Below are 21,193 nucleotides of genomic sequence, written 5' to 3' on the forward strand. Positions count from 1 at the left end.
AATCCTTCCCTGGAAAAAAACTAAGAAGAAGGATTTAAAAGGATTAAAATATTAATAAAAGAACAAAATAAGGGCAACGTGCCTGCTTTCATGCCTTGCAAGTATACTGTCTGTCAAACACAAAGCCTCACTAATGTCATGTGGTATTTCAGCAAAATGTAATTGTTGATTAAGTCAAACTCATGTACGTTTTCCTGGAGCCAGCTCTGCTAATAATTATTATAATAAAGGCTCACCTCACTGGTTGGTTGGTTGCTTGGTTTGTTGAGGGAACTAGGGAAAACACATACAGGAAGGGACATTGCCAGGGACACTGTATTTCTGCAAAACTTTCAGATAGCCAAGTATGGTTTGGTTTGTGTTCCAGATGACACTATTTTGTAGGAAAGGACATACTTTTTGATCCTCTCTAAGGGTGAATGAAAGGATCTTTTAAAGGTAAAATAAAGAGAAATACAGCCAAAAGGCACTATACTTCATGATGGTTCACTTCAAAATGGTCAACATAACAGAGAAACAAGTCACATTATATGTCATAAATGAGTATTTTTTGGTTCAGAAGTAAAGTGAAAGAGTGAAAGAACAAATAGTCAGGTGTAGCACAGCCAGACTGTGGGGGCTTTTACATCTTTGCTAGACCCTTGATGGACTTTATTAAACTATGCTAGTGTCTACTGCATTCTGCAGACTCCAGCCTGCTGACAGCTTCTGTGAGTTATCAGTTTCAGCAGAAACTGGAAAAGCTTTACAGCTGCTGTAACTTGAAATAACCATGAAAAAGTTGTCTTCGTTACTGGAGAGCCCAAAGAGCTGTTTCTCTCCTGTCCCCCAACTTCTGAGAGAATCAACTTTGACAAGAAAAAACCTTATGTATTTCCAGCTGTAATGGACATGGGAGCTTTGATTGCTGAAGCACCTTTTGCAGGGTGGGTACACTTCTGTAGGTGACATTAACAGTGATCAGAAAAGATTCAGTTTAAACTTCAAATAAAAATGAGCATGCATGCAGTTCATAAGCTGCATTAATGCACCCTGCGCTTTGGCCTCTCAGTACATACAAGACAAACAAGGGCAACACTCAACATCAAACCCAGTACTAAAGTTTTTACCACAAAAAGCAGTCTTCCAAAGTGTTCCTGGACACCTATTGAATTTGTTAACTGGAATTAATGCTTATGTGCTATGTTATGGAAAGGACTAAACTATGAACTGCCTTCATTTACTTCCTTAATCCTGGCCCCACAATCCAGCAGCCTTGGTAGATGCCCTTTCCAGGTGACTATCAGCTATCAAGACAGCCACAATAACTGGAAGTGTTGAAGAAGAAAAGAAGAAAAACAAAGAAGAATTTCTTTAAAACTTGGAGGAGAAACGATTAACAAGAATTCAAATAAAGTCAAAACAACACTTTCTTGGATGTATTACTATCTCAGATGGCAGATGCCAATAATTTCACAGGTTTAAATCTTCACCATAGGCCCTGAAATGCTCCAGGTGCTACAGAAGCTGATCTGCACTTAACCCCTTTACACAGCACTAAAAAAAAAAAAAAGGAAAAATGCCCCTAACTCTACAATGCATACTAGCTGCATTAAATTGCCAACATCCATTTCCTTGCTCAGGTTACCCTTGGCAATTTTGTCAGTGCCAGCCACACAAGCTAAAGCAGCTGTGACATGTGAATATCCATTCTGCTTGTATAGATTGAACATGGTGGTCCATATTACATTTCCAAGTAGGTATAACTTGTTCAAGAGAATATGTTCTTGCAGCGAGTTGCCAGTCCTACCGGTATCTTGCGCTGCACAATGCATTGTCCATATTCCTTGTGCTACTTTGCAGTGGAACTGTCTGCTCCACAAACCAGTCCAGTAAAAGCAACTGGCTAACTGCTTCTCTCCAAGCAAGTCTGGAGGAAATCTGCAAAGACAGAATAGGCTTCAAAAGCAGGTCTCTCTTCAAGGTTTACTTTGCCTGAATTTGCAGTGTGAGGAAATGCTTAAGCCAGACCTTTTTCTTGGCTGCATCTGCCTTGTTTCCATATTTTTTTTTTTCTGTCTTCCCTTGTACTCATTGTCTTCTTTTAATCTCCACTGGAGCATAAGAAGGAGCTGAGAATACAAATCTACTCCTTCAGAGCAGCAGTCAAGAGAATACTAATTAGCTTTTGTCTTCTGATGTTCACATGCTTTAGTTGTAGTTAAGCCAAAATATCTGACTCCTCTGTCAACAGCTAAAGATTTCAGAGACCAAACACTTATTTGTAAGACAAAGAAATAATGACTGCTTCCTCAGTTCCATAAAACAAATTAAATCTTGCTGATTCAGAGAGGTATAACATTATGTACTGTCCTATAAAATTACGCAGTACTGCTCAGCAATTATATCCTGCCCTATGCATAAATTTGCATTTCACCCTAGTCAAAGTTAGCAACACAATCACAGACCAGATTTCCAGTGAGGCCCAAGTAGCTTTTGTCCCTGCCAATAGCTTGCCCAGTCCTACTAAAAGAGAAGCAGAAGTACCATGTTTACACAACCTTGCCCCTCCTTTGCTTGCACTGCTCAGACTGAGGTGTGTACAGGCTCTCACTGTAACCAAAGCTTTTGTAGTTGTCCTGGTTTAAACAGTAGGGCCACCTCCGAAGAGGGGTCCATGGTGAACTGTAGTGAACTGAAGAATCCCCAAGCAGAAACCGCAAGGAAGGAGGTGCAGGAAGGAAAAAGGATGAGCTTCCAGTTCTGGCTTTTATAAAGTATGGCAGGAAGTAGGGGGAATATTGACCCCTCCCTGTTTTGACCCTCCCAGGTCTTTCAGGGTCTTAAGGATCCTATCTCTAATTTGATAGGTGTCCAACACCATGCCAGAGTCACTAAAACCGTAACATTCCACCCCTTATTCCACACCATTTTCTGTCATACTCATTCACCAGGTTGCTCTGAATCTTCATCAATCACAGTAGTTTCTCAGGGCAGAGGAGAAGGTACGGTGTTCATGCTCTCATGCTGCCAGTTCTTCTGGGATGCCTCTACATTATCCTAGAGACATCATTATTATACAGTAAGTAAATTGTCTAACCACAAAACTAAATGGTCTCAGCCAGAGTTAAGCTCCCCTGTGGTATACAATGGACTTCACCATCCTCCTGCATTACCCACCAAGTATGACCAGGACCTTGAGCAGAAACAACCCCACGGATGGGTTGGCCTCTACCCAAAGCGGGATAAACCCAAACAGTCATTCCCAGTAGATTCCATTAGCAATTCTCTATAGTTTTTCAGTAATTCCATTTTCCGCATTTCTAATCAGTCTGCAGGCTGACTGTTCTTAAACATGCTATTTGGGCAGGAATGAGTGAATTATCTTCTGTCTCTAAATTGGAGTAAAAAAATAATATATCCACATGTTGCACTTCATCTCTAATAAATGGTGCGTGTGTCTTGAAGGTTTTCTTATTCCACAGGTATGTTTTAATTTCTGATTTGCTGTACTAAAACCAAAACTGAGGTAGTTTTTATATACAGCAATGGTTATATAAAACATTCTCAGCTGCATCCAACAGACACATTAGGACAAAGATCACAATTTTAAGAATTTTAAATCAAAAGTAATAGCAACTAGGACAACATGAAGATTTTCTGATATGCTGGTTTTCAACTATTTGCATACAAACTTTTTGCTAAATACAAGATACCTGTACTAAACATTACTAACAGACAGAGGGGTTGACAAAGACAGCCACAACATTCAAGTGTAAAATATTTTCAATTATTTGCAAACTGCTCCTCACTGTAGGAGGCATATTAATCTCTAGGTGATGGAACTATGCAGTTACATTTTTCTTTCAATGTTAACAACTACTAGATACTTTTCCATCTGAAAAATACAACTACTTCAATAACACTTTCCTACTACTTCTAAAGAGATAAACAATCCTCTCCCACAACAATACTCCACACCAGTACCATGATTTGAGTTTTTGTCCAACCTAGAAGCAAGATAAATCTTCATTCAGACATAAAAGTTTCACCATTAGGAGAATTTTTATGGATAATTTGGATTATAATACATAATGCACTCTTCTCCCAGGATTGCTTCAAAGCCTAAATTACAATTTGCACAAGGATGATTATATTTGATAGAAGGCTTAGCTTTGGGTCTAACAAAAAACACATAAAAGAGGGCAGAAATAATAAAAATTAATAGTCTACTGTCGTTACATAGTTAGGAGCAAGGAGGCTAACAATACCAAAAAACCTATCATATTTTTATCAGTTTTCACATACAAGCTGCAAAAATAAGGAAGTAGCTTTAAAAAAATCAAAATAACTAACTCAGTTATTGATAACAAAGCATATTTACTGCTTAAGAGGCTTCAATACTGGCATGCTAGTCTGCAGCTCCAAATAACTCTCAATATTTACTAGTAGAATGGGTAGGTACACACAGGTCTGGCAACTTGACAGAGAATTGTGGGGAAAAAAAGACTCTGGTATCTCAGTAACTGCCAGAAATAAAACAGATCTTGTTAAAGCATAGCAGGCTTTTCAACTAACCTTCTAACAGTGCAAATTCAATACCTAGGAAGACGTCCACAACCTGACAAGTCACAACTGGTTATCAGTACATGCTCTCCTTGTATTAGGAACTTTAGAAAGAATAAGCAAGAAAAGGGAAATGAAATCAGTTCATTAAACATAAACTACTCTAATATTAGAATTCCATTACTTTCTTGGAAGACTTGTTCTTTGGGAATTTCCTTGCTCTGAAGTTTCAAATTATTTCACTACAGAATGGACAGCAGACATCAGGCATAATTTGTAACAATGGGGATGCTTAGGATGATCTCCAACTTTATAGCTAGATTGAAGACATTAATGTCTTGTTTTGATTTAGTCTAGTATCTCAGCTACACGCCATTACTTACGCACACGCGTATATGCAGTAACAGAAAAATGTAGCTTTTGTAGGATTCCCGAAGTTAAGTCTGGGAACTGTGCCCTTTAGTACTCTAATTCTATATGGTCTCACAGAGCTTAGATGGACTTGGACCATACGCTTCAAAACCATACATTCAAATGGCCATGGGAAGTCACACACATCATAGCATTGGAGAGCACCATATACCAGGGTGTGAAGCCTCTGCAGAACACAGAACTGAGGTTTTACAAGTTAAGAGACAGACATCTCTCCATTTTTTCATGGGAAGACAGTGCTCAAAGAGCTCAGAAAAGTTGTAGAGACACATTATTCACTGCTCATTCATCCTTTACAGGTGCCACATTAGACAGCAAGACTATGAAACTAAGCAAAAAATCCTAGCTGTTTAGGAAACAGACACACTTCTGTCCTCATGGTGTTTCCTTGGGGACATCAGAGCAAAATTTGCCCTACTATATGGCTACAGACTCCTCAGACCATATCTGAAGACTACCAAGTCATTGGGAAAACAGCCATGTACCAAAACCACTGCTATTTTCAAGTCAGACTGGTGGGAAGAGGTGCCTTCTCTACAGACACAGGGGACATGATAAATAAACCAAGAGACCAAGACAAATGGTATCCAATTTCTGAATTTAACTCAAGTCACCCTCTGTTCCAGGAATTCCTTGTGTCTTTCCATGACTAAGACTGCCGCAGAGCAGAAGGAGCAGGACGCCACGGGAAGGAACTCGCATCGAGACCAAGCTGCCGACTTGCTGGCTCATGGCACACACGTGCAGCAAGTGGCAGTAAACTGTGACTGGCCAACCAGCGTGGAAAACCATGGTCACATGTAACACACACTATGAAAACATTATTGTGGCCAGTAGATTTCAAAACTACATGTTTATTTCTGTGAATGCAGCCATTACACATTTCCTGTTTACTGAAAGCCAGACTTAGTACAGGGTGTGGGGAACAACAGCAAAAAGAAGGTCCGTAATCAGCAGCATTCTTCCAGCAAGGACCAACACAAGGAACTCAATGGTACATTTCCAACAACACTGATCTTTGGCAAAAAGAGGGAAGAAAGCAATCCTCATGAAGAAACTTCACAGGTCTTTCACGCGCTTTTGTTCTGGGCTGAATTAAACCATATTCTGCAATAACATACTTTGCTCGGGCAGGTTTCACAGATACTAAGTTCTACTAAGCTAGTTCCAATGCTAGCTTACACAGGATTGTGCTACGGGGGCACAGAGGGGAGAGACAAAGGTGCACAAAAACAAGTCACTTACAAATCCCCTGAAGGAAAAAAACCAGTCAGAGATGGCGGCCACATGGGTGACAGACTCCCATGAGGCAAACCGGAATCTTCGTGAGCATACAGAAGCATTCAAACCTTCCCACGGCAGGCAACCCAGATGTGCCTTCTCTACATGCACAAGTGAGCTTTGAGTGGCAGCATCACAGAATGGTTGAGGTGGGAAGGCATCTCTGAAGGTCATCTGCTCCACCCACCCCTACACTTGATCAGAGTCACCTAGAGACAGCAGCCCAGGACCACAGCCATACAGCTTTTGAGAATGCCCAAGGAAGGAGACTCCACAAGCTCCCTGGGCAACCTGTGCCAGTACTTAGTCACCCTCACAGTAAAATAGGGTTTGCTGACATTCGGGGGAAAGCTCCTGCCTTTCACTTTGTGCACACTGTCACCAGGGCCCTCAGCAAAGAGCCTGGCTCCGCCGCCTTTGCACCTTCCCTTCAGGTACTGGTATACTTAGAAAAAGATTCACCCCAGTCTTCTCTTCTCCAGGTTGAACAGCCTGCAGACAGCAGCTCTCTCAGCCATTCCTCTCAGGACAGATGCTCCTGTCCCTTTTGTCAGACTCTCTCTGGTATGTCCATTTCTCCCTTGCACTGGGCAGCCCAGAACTAGACACAGTACTCCAAGTGTGGCCTCACCAGTGCTAGGCAGAGGGGACCTGCAAACTTGGCCAGGGAGTATAAGAAATGCCTTGAGATGGTTTATTTCTCAATCTGAATGTAGTGCTGGATATGAGTGAAACCCAGTATCCAAATTTAGACAAAAAAAGGTGGCAACGGGATTCTGCTCAACTTGTGAGATGAGCTAGCCGGGAAGTTTTTGTTTCCTGAGGCTTATGTCTTCTGCATGTGGTCTCCAAAAGCCATTGTGATGTCACCAGAGAGTCACTGGGACCCCTGGCAACATCAATACTTTTGGGATTGGGCAGCCCTGAAGGGCCACGCTGCTCTCATCCTCCGTTGAAGATAGACGTCTGCAGGTGGGGGGACAAAGGACAGCCCATCTCATTGCCTCCCTTTTGGAAGGCACAGTGAGGATCTGCTACACAGGGACACAGGCAGGGTTCAGGGCACTGGTCCCGACCTGCCGTGCTCCTCAGGCTTCAGATGCTATTTCTGAGACGCCAGGAATTGCTTTCCTACTTTCCCAATTCCTGCCTGCACAAAAAGGGCAGTCACTCCCCTGCCCCAAGAGCAGGAACATGCTAACACACCCGTGCTATCACAATTTGGCCCAGGATGGTCTCTGGCCTTTGTGGCAGCACAAGCACAGCCCCCAGGCAGAGTGGGCAATTCTTCCCTCCTTGATTTCCACAGCTTTGCTGCTTCCCCCAGTTTGCATCTCCAGGGCAGGTCATGAGCTTTGCATCTCTTTCCTTTGCAGTGCAAGATGGCCTCGGAGGATGACTTGCCAGAAGGCAGCACCTCTTCCCCTGCTGACAGCACCGGCCAGGAGTCCCAGGCTGTGTCACTGGATGCTCCTGAGGACCAAAGGTGCCCACTCTGCCGTGGCACCATTAAAGACCCAGCCTGTGTGGGCTGGTGCAGGCATCTCTTCTGTTTTCTCTGCATATTGGAGGAGTCCCGCAGCAGAGCTGTGTGCCCAGTCTGCCAGTGGCCTTTCAATGTCATCTACCGCACAGTGGGACCCAATAACTATGAGACTTACCACCTCAGAGACTACACCAACTACACTAGCAGCCAACTCAGATCCCTGAGCCAGCTCCACAATGACCACCAAGGAGTTCAGCAAGCCCAGGGTAACGACCCCTTGAGCAGCACGAGACAGCAGCAGGGCAGGGCTCAGGAAACTGCTCAAGAGCAGGCCCAAGCTCCAAGGTCCGAACAGGACAGCTCAGCCTCCTCAGGAAGGACGCAGCAGCACCACCGTCAGGGACGCCGGGTTTCGTTCACGGAAGACAATTCTACAGGGAGCGGATCCCAGCACATGTCCCACTGTGCTCGGCACAGAAGAGAGTGGGAGGATCAAAGGAGGAGCAATGATAGTGGCGAGGGGCTAGCTCTGATACAGCAAAGGAACATCCCAGCCTCCTCAGGAAGGAGCCAGCACCGTCAGCAGGGACACAGAATATCCTTCACAGAAGACGAGGCTACAAGGAGCAGATCCCACCACAGGTCCTACAGTGCTCGGCATCAAACGCAGCAGGAACGCGGGGGTTCCTCCAGGGAACCGCGGGCTACAAGGAGACGATCCCAGCACAGGTCGCCCAGTACTCGGCACCAAACACAGCGGGGATGCCAGGGTTCCTCCAGGGAACCGCGGGCTACAAGGAGACGATCCCAGCACAGGTCGCCCAGTATTCGGCACCGAACACAGCAGGGATGCCAGGGTTCCTCCAGAGAACCGCGGGCTACAAGGAGACGATCCCGGCACAGGTCCCCCAGTACTCGGTGCAGAACACAGCAGGGACGCTGTGGTTCCTTTAGGGAATCACAGGCTACAAGGAGAAGATCCCGGCACAGGTCCCCCAGTACTCGGCGCAGAAGACAGCGGGGATGCCAGGGTTCCTTCAGGGAACTGCGGGCTACAAGGAGAAGATCCCGGCACAGGTCCCCCAGGACTCAGCGCAGAAGACAGCAGGGACACTGTGGTTCCTTCAGGGAACCACAGGCTACAAGGAGAAGATCCCGGCACAGGTCCTCCAGCACTCGGCGCAGAAGACAGCAAGGACACCAAGGTTCCTTCAGGGAACTGCGGGCTACAAGGAGACGATCCCGGCACAGGTCCCGCAATGCTCGGTGCTGAGTACAGTGGGAGAGGCAAAGGTGGAGAAGGGATAGTGGAGAGGGGCGAGTTCTGGTGCAAGATAGGGACATCCCAGCTCATACTGGGAGGAGCAAGGGCCATCAGCAGAGACACTGGGTTTCCTCCAGGGAACAGCAGGCTACAAGGGGCTGATCCCACCACAGGTCCCGTAGCCCTGCCAGGTGCAGGGCCTGCCAGCACACCCTGTCAAGAAGGGTACTGCTGTGCACCCTGCTACTAGCGTCAGAAGTGATACTGCTTACACCAAAACGGCTCCTACTAGCATACGGGAAAATAAAGTCAAATCCAAATATAAACCTTGGGGCCAAGGACCTCTTCTCCATTACAAAACATGTCTGAATATCTAAAGGGACACCTGCAAAGCCTTGTAGGGTTTTGACGGTAACAGGACAGAAGCTTGGGTACTGGCATTCTCATACTGTCTGATGTTACGATTGTCTGTTAAACGTATGAAACATTTTATATGGGTGGGCCTTTTCTCCTTATATTTCATTTCCCTAGCATGATCAACTGCAGAGTTTATCACTTTTTCTCCTTTCTGCCCTGGTACCAATGACACTAATGGCTTAGCAGAAAGAAAATCTCTAGTCCTTCCACATCACCTGTTTTCTCACAGTTTTTCCAAAAGAGCCCCCGGAATAACTTTTCCTCTCACTTGTCACTCTTGTCACACTTGTCACAAGGTGGCAGCAATAACTGAAGTCCATGTACCATTACTCTACCACAAAGTGGACTCGATAGCTAGCAGTTTCAAGGTCATGGTGATTTTAAGCTTCTGGAGACAAAAATGCTGTATTCTTTATGTTCATGCTACGTTTAAGATGTGAAGGGACCTCACGTTCAAACTACTTCAGTCTCTGAAACACTATGCTAAACCACCAAAACATGCACGTTTGGCACTATCATTCATTCCAGCTTCCACACTCTGTAGGTCACATACAACATAATGCACAACAGTGAACTCTGTACATGCAGTCATAGTGTAGGCTTTCCCCCATTTTTGTACTTGTACATGCCACATGTAGAATAAAGGCTTTAACATGGTATTTGAGATGTAGGTTCTTTGTGACCAGTTCAGACCCTGCAATCTTATTGATCTCAGCAGATGTGTCTGCACATGTTCTGGGACTTCCTAGATAGAAGGATCGTTCTGCATCGATTCAATTGCAGGATCAGGTCCTAAGGCTGTAAAGACACATGGTAAACTATGGAGATTCAACAACAACAGTTGAATTTAAACACAGCAATGCTCCAAGAGTTTTCACACAGAACAGAGGCTCAAACTAGTATGATTCAACAGAAAATGGCAGAACATGCTTTATTGTTTTAACTCTAAAGAAACCCCTCCCCTAACACATGTGAATATTTGCTTTTATACAGCTCTCATCCTTTGGGAGGTGAAGAGGAAAAAAATAAATCACTGCCTCTTTATTACTTCAGGCCAAAATTAATTTTTCTTATTATTTTGCCTTTTCACGAACCAATGAACTGCATCCACCAAGCAAAGTCACACATGATTTTAAAAACAAGTTTCCTTTGCACATGAAGAGGAATGAATCATTTGAGAAAATGTCATATCTTCAATACTATTCCTGCCAATGTGCAACATTTATCTATGCAATCCACCAATATAGCACTCATAGATGTATTTTTGGAAAAAATTAACTAAATTACATTTCTGCATAACAGCAGCAAGTGGGATTTCTCTGTGAAACTGAAAATCAGGAGCAACAGGAATGCTGGAAGACCATATGCCAGCTACACTACAGCAGAAGCTTTCAAACCAAAACAACTGCCATCTGACAACAACTCTGAACAGTCATCAACTGAAGTAGACCTCTTATTTTCTTTCAGCTACAAAGAAATTTGAATTAGGGCTTTGCAAGAGATGCATAGAACAGACAGCCAAGTACCACACAGTCACAGGGATGCCTCTGCTGACAGATCCTGTAGTCTCCTTTGAGGTCCTGCGCTACATTATTTCATTTCTTCTACACCTTTGAGCCCTTTCATACTAGATATTTACAGATCTCACTGTTACAACTCTCAGAAGTTATTGAAGTGCAATATGGCTCCTAATACATCATTGTATGTTATCTGGCAACACCTCATTGTTAAAAAGCCCAACAAAATGCTTTTTAATAGCAAGTTCTAACTGCTTTGCTCTGATTCTTTTTGTTAGCTTCCTTCAGTGTTTAAACGCGTTAGATCTGTTAACTAATCTAACTAGCAATATTGACAGTTTCTGAAGGGAGAGATGCTGTTGAATGAACTGCTGATCATCCTCAGATGTTTTTCCTACATTCATTATTGCAACAAATGAGGCATATGATTAGCAACAAATCTAATGAGTAGACATGATCCTACATGAACCAGAGTAGTGCACACAACCATTCATACAAGAATCTTTCATACTTTTTTTTTTAATTGACACTTCACACAGCAGTAGAGCTACACAATAAGCAACTCAACAGCTTTTAAATGTTTTAGCTGAACACTGAAAGGCACCTCAATCACTAATTATATTATACAAGTGATTTTCTGTAGAAAAACAAACTAACCCTACTGTCTTCAAAATCTAAGGCAAAACTTCTAAAAGCAACAGCAGGATGATGTCTTGAAAGCTGATACTCTTTCCATTCTCAATTCATTCACTATATTACTTACATAAAACAAAACAAACTCAGAGAATAATCTTCCATACTGTGATACAGTCCAATTAGCAAGCAGCATAGTTTTAATCTAATGCCATAAGAAAATGGTCTACTGTTTCTGCCAAAGCAAGGAAAAAGTTCCCCTTACGCATGTTACACCAAACTCTTTGGTTCACTCAAACCCCTGAATCTTGTTTGCCAGTATCATGGAAATTTCCACTTGCAAATCAATGTCTAAGATGTTCCATAAAACACCATCTGAGATAGCACTGGACAGCAGTGAAGAAGTTCAAAGACTTTCTACCTCCATAAAGTAGGTCAGGTAATCACCAAGTAGTGATTAACAAAAATAATTAAATACTGATCAACGTAAAACCTGCTTTTACTTAAAACAAGCTGAAAAGGGAAACTGAAGGCAAAATAAAGGCTTCACCATATTCAAATAGTGAACAAATATTAAACATTAAGAAATTAGCTTTAGTTTTGCATAATACAATTGGTTTTAAATGCTCTCAGAAATTTACCTAATGAAGTATGCATATATAACACCATGCATTTCATCCCAAATGCTAGAAGAAAAGAGCAAGTATGAGACAACAAATACTTTCAGAATTCTTCATGAGAGTAATTATCTTTAGTTTAAAATGGCACCATGACTTCCACTAAGTTGCACCTCAGCCGCAGCACTATGGACTTTTTTCCCCACATCAGATCATCAAACTTCAAAAATGAACTGTTACAAAATGTTACTGGAACTGCATTTTTATATGTTACCATGGCCCTTAACTTACTGAAGAAAAATATAAATCCAAACAAAAATCCTGCTACATAGTACAATGATTTCTCTTATATGTAAAGAGCTGTATCTCCTGAAATACCACCTACAGAAAAAAGGGTTTGGAAGGGGTCTGGAGGCCATTCAGAGGTTCCTCCTACATCATGATGAAATCAGTATTTTCTACATTGCTTGACAGATTTTTGTCTGCCTGGAGGCTGTCCTCCAAAGACGGCAATTCAAGAGCTTACCTAGGTAATGTGTTTCAATACTTCCCATATCTTACAGTGGTAAAGCATCTCCTACCTTAACTAAAGCTTTCTTACTACATTTTACCATTGTTTGTTTGTTTTTTTTGTTCTCCAGACTTCACTGGTGATATAGAATAGCTTGTTAACATTTTATTTGCAGAAACTTCTATGTACTTTCCTCTCAAAACAATGCCATTTATTTCAGGGTCATGGCTCCTACACTTCGTCATGTTGCTGCATTTCCCTCCGTCAGATGAATATTATTTTTTTAAACTGCAGTAACCAAAGCTGGACATATTTTAACTTTAACCTTCAGATCATCATGAAGGAGAAGAGGTTATTTTATGCTTTTCACACTGCTGTCAATGCATCTAAATATAAGGCTTATTTTTGTTGTTAAGTGGTAGGACACTGCTGATGCACAAAGTTTCCAGTGTGGTGGAACAGTCGGATTCCCTTCATTGCAGGACTTCTGCCCAGCCAGACATTCTGTACTCCTGCAGTAAATCTCTTCTAAATGAGGGTGAAACTCACTCTTAGCTGGATGTTTATTAAAGGACACCTTCTCAAAAGTTGGACATCTAATCTAATTGAAACTATCCTGTACAAAATGCCTCTGAACACAGTGGGGAGTGACAGTGCATTTCATCCCATGCTAAGACAGACATATGCAGGTTGAACTGCCTCAAGAGAGGTACTCCTCACAATTTAGAAAGGGTAGTTAAAGTACTGGTTTATAGTCAAGTATAATGATGGCTGTCCAATTTGCTGACAGCTATTCAAAGTAAAATATACCTGACATGCACTGTGTGCTTTCCTCATTCATCTGGGCTCTGTTCCTCACAAACCAGAGAAAGAGTGGGAAGCATTTTATACTTTTATCACTCAATATGCTTGTGTGCCCTCTCAGACTTCATGCCTTTGGCCATGCTTCCTAAGATAATTCAGCCTCTTAACCAAAAGTACTTCACAGCACTGGTCCCAGGAGAGAGCCCTTCCAAAGACAACCCCCCTCATTGGAGCCTCTCATTTTGAAGGGAAGTATTAATTAATTACTCTGAATACAGGATTAAAACCAGTTTGCTATGTAGAAGACATTTCTCCTGCTGTCTTATTAGAATGACACTCTCATATAAGAAAAGCCTTACTAAAAAGTCAAAGCAAATGCTTGCTTACAGGGCCAAGTCAAATTCTAGAATCAAGCAGTAAGGCCAGTACCAACAGTTTGAGAACAAACTTAAGAACAAATACTTGTACATATAAGACAAACACCCCCCTGCTCTCATAATTTTGACAGTAGCAATTTTAATGATGCACAGAAATTAATTTTAAAGCCAGATAAATATAGTTATCTCTAGAGGAAAGCAAAGGTGCTGGTAAAAAATACTGGTACCCAGAATGCTCAAAATAAATTATTCTTGTTAGTGGTATGAAAGCTGTGGAAAGCACTGCCAAGGCACTGCAAAACTGCCCAAATATCAGTCAAGCAAGAATTCCAGGAAAAGAGAAGGGATAACTATGGCACGGCAAGGGTCATTGAAGCATCTAAAGCTTACCATATGTGAGAAACAACTTCACCTAAATCCTGTTCCTGAAAAGCAATCCACAAAGCTTTGATAACAATCATAGATCACTTGCACAATCTTCCTTGCACTGACTATGCTGTCCTGGATTGTAACTGCTTTCATACCCATGTTATCTCCGCCACACACTCAAGAGACCTGTATAGATTTTTAGTAATATTCAGCCTTCGCAAAAGAACACAGGAGATCCTATTCAGTAATCAAACAGCCAAACTAGAAGTGCATTTCTTGCATTTTCAGTAAAACTTCATTTTAAGAAGTAGTGATTTTAAATTTGCATTACTGTCACACACATGCTAAAGAAGCTGCTCTCCAAGCAGCTGTTTTTAGCTATGTTTTTAGATACTATACAATAGAACTCAATTCCTGACTACAAAGTGATATATGCTGGGCATTTGGGGTTTTAAAAATATTTATATTCTGAGGTTTGTTTATTTGCCAAACCTGAAAATGCCACATACAGCACCGAAAGCTGCACCTAAACCCAGAGATCTGATTTCTGCTCCAAGATGCATTTCATTCCTTGAGTTTAGCATGTATGTTCTTGAATAACTTTGTCAGTGATCCACAAATGCCAATTATATTTACAAACTGTGAAATCCACACCTGAAGTGTAAAAATAAAAACCCAAACCAAACACTCTGCTGCCCCACAGGACACTCACCCACTACCATCACCCTTACTTCTTTACACCAGTCAAGCATATCCCCATTTAATTTTTTTTATGAAGGTAATGACAAAAACCTGAGTTGAAGACAAGCAGTTAGATCATCTTATCTGTCCTAGGGCTGACAAAAGAATGACCAAAGAGTACACAGCATTTAGCTTGGTCTGAATATATTGATGAACTGGCTTCACCAGAACAGTGTAGACCATACAAAAATGTATTTATCTTTTAGCACTGCATTCTCCAAATAATACGTGCAGATTTTTGTTATATCTCCTACAGACCAGCACATAAATTTTATTTTAATTGAAGACCATAGATCTGAATAGTCCTTCTGGATTTGACTGGCCTTCAATGCTCAGTGTTTGTTCCACAGTTGGGAAACCACAATGGAGCAGGAGTGTTGATGCAACAAAATCTTAGCAGATGTTGCAGCTTATACACAAATTGTCAGAACCATAATGCAGTAATAGAATATACTCACAGTCATCTGTGTGATCTAAGGATATGGGATATAAAGCTTAACACTGAGATTGCTACTGGTACAGTATGCACTGCACTAAACAAAAGGGTTTACATTTTTAAAATAAAGCTAATTTGATTAACACATCATGGAAACAAAGTTGCAAATGACTGAACTAATTCATTATTCCTATCTTAATACACCTGGTACCTAATGCTGTTATATGCAAAGCAATAGACCAAAGAACCTTTCAAAAAACTCAACAAATCAAACCTAGAGAAACAATAAATAGTTGATCCGTTTAATACTGCTCTACTTGTTAAAAAAAATGTCCTTCACCAGATGCAAACCTCAGCACTCTGCCAACTGGTAATCCTACTGAAGAGAAAGGCATACTTTCTCCATTTAGAAAATAAAAATTGCATTGTGAAAATAATTTGCACGAAGCTATAAACCTGATATGGACAATTTCACTAATGCTTTTTCTGAATAGATAACAAGTGATGTCTAACTTTACTTCCAAACTTGTCATCTTACCTAGTTTTTTCTAATGAAACTACTAGCTATCTAACTGGGAGGAATCAATTTAAGAGAAAATTAAGCCTTTTTAAGAAAACAGAGGACAGGTATATTTTAAGACCAAAAGCCAAACATGACCAAGCATTTCACTCCATCTTCTCTGCCCAGTACTAACAATCTTCACTAAGTTTTATACTGAAAATGTACTTTTTCTTAGTGCTGTTTTAATGTTTTTTCCTGGAGCTCAGAAGAGAAATTTTTCTCTATGTACATTACTTTTTATTTAATAGTTCAATTCTGCTGGGATACTTAAGTAGGACCCTGGAACTCCAGAGCCTGACCTCTGAACCATCAAAAGGAGTAAGAGCAGAAAACACTGTATAAAGGAGGAATAGAATGTAGTGGTCTTTATAGGGGCACAGAAGACTGTAAATACTTGCCTCATGAGGAAGAAATATTCCTCTGCAAGACCTTTATTTGACAATGTGGGAATCTGGCAGTAGTAAGAACCTAAGAAGAAAACTGGTCCTGCTTACATGGATCTCTGGCAGAAAAATTGAAGTAGATTTGTCTCCTGAGTCAGCTCACAGCACAACGCTGTATACTGCTTATTCAGCAACACCACAGGCTGACACTGTCACCCAACTTCCCCTGTCCTCGAACCTTGTCCTCAATAGTCAGAAGGTCCCTGCCCTGATAACATATCCACTACAAAAAAACCCTTAATTGCTCAGTTATGCTGTGTTATGCAGATCTCATTCACTAACCTTCCACAGAATCTATAGGGTTTAGCACACCTTTTCTTACTGATGTACACAAAATGCAGAGCAGAAAAAAGAATGCCACCTGGTTAACTTGTCACACATTTATTATTTTATCTTCAGTGATTTCACTGGCAGAGAGCCTTATAACTGTCTTTCTAGACTTGATGGGAGAATGGCGATGTTTCTTTATAGTCACACAGAGTGCATAGTTATTTAGATTTTATCAGGAAGATTTTTTTATAGTTTTGAACATGAACAGAAAAGAAGTTACTCCCAGTTAGTGCACTGAGACAAGAATCTGGATTAGCCCACCCAAAGTAGTATTTGGAAAGCTCTGTCATCTAGAAAGCACATAAAAATATACTTGCCTTCCACAAAGATCCTGTTCCAGTAGATTTTTCCAACGTGAATTCCTCCAAGAAATATTAGATTTGATAAAATCAACAATGAAGTGCTAAAAGATGCTAGGACAGCATGAAGTCGGCGACAAATTCTTGGTGAGAAAAAACGCTCCTGAGGGGCAAAACAAAAGGAGCAAAGTTAATAAACCCTACATTTTTCAAGCAATGTTAGAGAAAGACATTGTAGTTAAGACAAACAACTTTTATACAGAAGTTTGAATCCTAATGGAACAGATCCCAAAACTTTTAAAGCATCTAACAGAACTCCCACCAATGCCATTTCAGTTTGGGTGAGACTTCACAATAAAAAGCCATGTTGAGTCATACTCAAGGTTGGAAGCAACTTCTGGACGACCTAGAAAGGTCAGCAAAGCAGGGTCACCTAGAGCAGGCTGCTCAGGACTCTGTGAAGTCACGTTTTGAGTATCTCCAATAACAGACACTTTAAAACCTTGCTGGGGAGCCTTTGCTGCTGTTCGACTACCCTCACAGTAAACAAGATTTTCTAATGTTTAATTTGAATTTCTTGTATTTTACCTTGTGTCTGTTGCCTTTTGTCCTGTCACTTAAAACCACTGAGATGAATCTGGCTTTGTGTCCTTTTCCCCTACAATTAGGTATCTATACACATGGATAAGATCCCCCCAGAGGCTTCTCTGCTCTGGGCTGAACAGTCCCAGGACTCCCAGCCTCTCCTCTTATGACAGATGCTCCAGTGCCTTCACCATTTTTGTGGTCCTTTGGTGGACTCACTCCAGCATGTCCATGCCTGTCTTTTAGTGGGGAGCCCAGAACTGGACACAGTTCTATACACTCTGTGTCTTAATTCTTTTCTTGCTAAATGTATTCTGTGAATTTTTCTGATGGACATGAACAGTAACAACATGCTTCTGGGGTTGATAATACTATCAACAGGTCCCAGTATGGAATAAAGCACTTCAGTCCAAAACAAACAGCATTAAACAACTTCGGAAGTCATTGAGGCTTTGGTTGATTAATAAGACTTCACTGAAAGTTTCCAGAGTCTGATCAGAACTGGTTATCACAGTAAGTCCTAATAAACAGATACTCCCATATGAAGAAAGATTTAAATACATATGCAATTCCACATATATTTTTTTTCCGTGCAAATATTACTGCTCATGTTCAAGAAGTGTAAATATCTGTTGTAAAGTTTTTGGTACTGTTTTTCTAATTATACAAATAAGTAGGTCTGTCTCCACCATATACATTTTTCTGAACCTATGTTTTGCATTATCACCTGAGATGTGAGTGCAATACGGAAACCGCAAGAAGATGGTGAAAGAAGGATGAGGAAGTCTGAGCTTCCTCCAATGTTGAGTTGTTAGAACAAATTTTAAAGCACATCACAAGGAAATACTGTCTCATCACTGCTTAAGGAAATATATCTTGTTCATCATGGCCCCAGGTGAAAAGCCTCTACATAGTGCTTGAACCTGCAAAGGACTGAATGCCTGATGTGAAGCAATAAGCATTTGGCAGGGGATGGGAACTACGGAAAATATCAGGAGCTGCTCAGCCTTCATGTCATAAACGTTGATGCTGTAGAAAAAAAAGTCTTGTGACTGCAACATCACAAAAAAAAACAAAAAAACCCCCAACAAAACCAAACCAAACCACAAAAAACCCAACACACAAAAAACCCAGCAATTAATCTTTAATAGCTGCAGCCAGAGCAGAATTCATGCTCAGATACCTGAAAGAATATAAACACATGCTCAAAACAGACCTAAAAATACAGACAATTAAATAACTAGTTTTGTAAGCATCAATGTTTTAGCTGCTAGATTATAAAGCGAAAAATCTTCAAAGAATTGAAAGTTACAAGCATGAAAATACAATTTTAACCTATTACTGCAAAGTAGATCTCTGGTAAATCGAATGTTAGTCCCAGTTAGAACCACATCTGCTGTATGAGTCAGTCTGAGTCAGCAGAAAAAAAGGGATAGATAGGCTTCAAGCTGAAGTGCTCTGTATCAGGCTGCATGCACAGCAGTAGTCAATCTTCCATGAAATATCTTCTGTGAAAAACATAGTGTATGAAAATGGAAACTTTCAGAATTTCACAGACACCAAGAGTTACTTAGTGAAACAAATTTGCACTGCCAAAGCTGCCTAAGGACTTGCAAAACGTTCCCCTTCAGTTCACACACAGGTCTCCTCCCGAAATGCACAGTATGAAAGCATGGTCCAACATATGAGAAATTTATGCCTTTTCAGAATATGTAAGTGTATGCACAGAGAGAAAATGTTTGAAATATTGCTGTTAGATTCATGTTAACAACCAAATTTAAATAAAGAACAGTTATGACCATGCTAGCTTGAGCTTCTGTGTTAAGAATCAGCAAACACATCCTTTTTTGACATGATGCTTATTACTTCTGCTTCAGCTGATCATCAGATCTACCTTTCACTCTCCCTTTGTCTATCAAACTTATTCATCAACTCTAAAGAAACAGTGTTAATTGGGAAGGGGAAAAAAAGAATCTTCTGGTAAAGCTGTAGAAAGAGTTAGAGATGGACAACCCATTAGACAGGTGGTACTGGATTGCATTTTCCATGAAGGCACTGATGAGATTTGGTAATTTTGTGAGGTCTGCCTGTTTTACAACCCAAAGCAGTAACAATTAAGACAAACAACATGAATAAGTAAGAAAGCTCTGCCAGTCAGGATTTTTTTTAAACAGATACAGTTACTAAAAAAATTAATTAAATCGTCACATATAATACATCTCCCTCTGTAAAAGTGCTACATGTTAAACAACACAAATTAACCGTAGTACAGACCATAAAAGCCTTTGGTCCTTTATAAGGTATAAGGGAGTAGTTTAAGGCACAAACAATTTAAACAAACACTGAACCCTTTCTGGGTTTTGCTGTAGCTAATCTCCATTAACTCTACTAGGCATTGATCCAAAAAGCACTATGCATTTTCCTGACAGTCATTGATGTCAATGCAGCTTTTACACAGCTCCAACGAAGGTAAAAAAAGAAAATGTTCTTTAAAATATCTCCTGTCATCTAGAAAAAACTAACTATGAAAGTACCTGAGCAGCTCTTGGGCTCAAATTAATATACTGCAAGCATTAATTTACCCATCAAAAAGGAATGAGGCTGCTCTAGATAACCCACAATATCATTTGTGACTTAAATATCTACCAGCATGTGGATTTTTCTGAATATACAGCAACTTTTTCATCAAAGCAGACAACATTTTAAAAAACCTCCACACCAACAACTCTTCATTACACCAGTTAATGCTTTTATGTTCCATTGCAACAATATAAGCAGATGCTATGGATTTGCAGTGCTTCTCTGGAATTTACTCCTGCGTCTTTCTGTCTCCTTTTTTCCTGTTGGAAATACAGGCAGAAAACAAAAGTGGCAAAAGAGCATCTAGTGTAAAAATGACAACAAAGCTGTGGCTGTCTGGCTGAAACCCTTTATTTGCATCCTTCCTCAATGCTCCATCTTACTTGTAATCTCACATCAATACTTCACCTTACTTTACTTTTAGTAAACACCCCCATCTCCCTAGACACAGTGAAATAAATGGATTGCAGCATGTAAACTACGTAAAATATAGACATACTGCCAAGATACTCAGTACAAAGACATGCAGCATGATGTAGGAGTTGACTTAAAAAGGTTGGCTCCAGCCACATTTCTTGGAACTGAATGGAGTTTGGATTATTATTGCAATGCAATTCATGCCGTAAAAGAAGATCAGCCTCAGATGTTTTTGCCAGATGTTGGGAAAAACCTCTCTCTCGGCACACTGCTCGGTCTAGTAAAATTTGCTGCTATCAGATCTCTCTCAACTGGGCCTTCTCAGTTATCTTATAAAAATAAAGGATACTGTCATGTAGTGGGGCACTGTCACAAGAAGGCAAAGAGCCTCCAAGTGTGTGTGGACATGGATGTGTCGTGGAAAAGGATCCTTCTGTTGAAGCCACAGGATTTCAGACTACAGCCCCCTTGGTATCCAACAGCCCTTGTATACCGGGGCACTGGAGCAGCTGAACTGCAGTCTCGTGTCCCAGGTCTTAATCAATAG

At 41.0% G+C, this 21,193-nt stretch overlaps 1 protein-coding gene across 7 annotated transcripts in view; it reads right to left on the reverse strand.

The window, feature by feature from the left end:
- Positions 1–21,193, reverse strand: part of HHAT (hedgehog acyltransferase) — a 186,810-nt gene that overhangs the window by 74,837 nt on the left and 90,780 nt on the right. For all 7 annotated transcript variants that reach the window (XR_007888903.1, XR_007888902.1, XR_007888904.1 and 4 more), the window contains one exon: positions 17,083–17,227. Coding sequence is in view for 3 of the 7 variants with exons in the window: in XM_051613526.1 (XP_051469486.1) it covers positions 17,083–17,227 (145 nt within the window). In the remaining 4 variants the exon portion in view is untranslated. The remainder of the gene's footprint in view (positions 1–17,082; positions 17,228–21,193) is intronic.

This window comes from Apus apus, chromosome 3 (assembly GCF_020740795.1).
Source record: "Apus apus isolate bApuApu2 chromosome 3, bApuApu2.pri.cur, whole genome shotgun sequence".
Lineage (NCBI taxonomy): Eukaryota > Metazoa > Chordata > Aves > Apodiformes > Apodidae > Apus > Apus apus.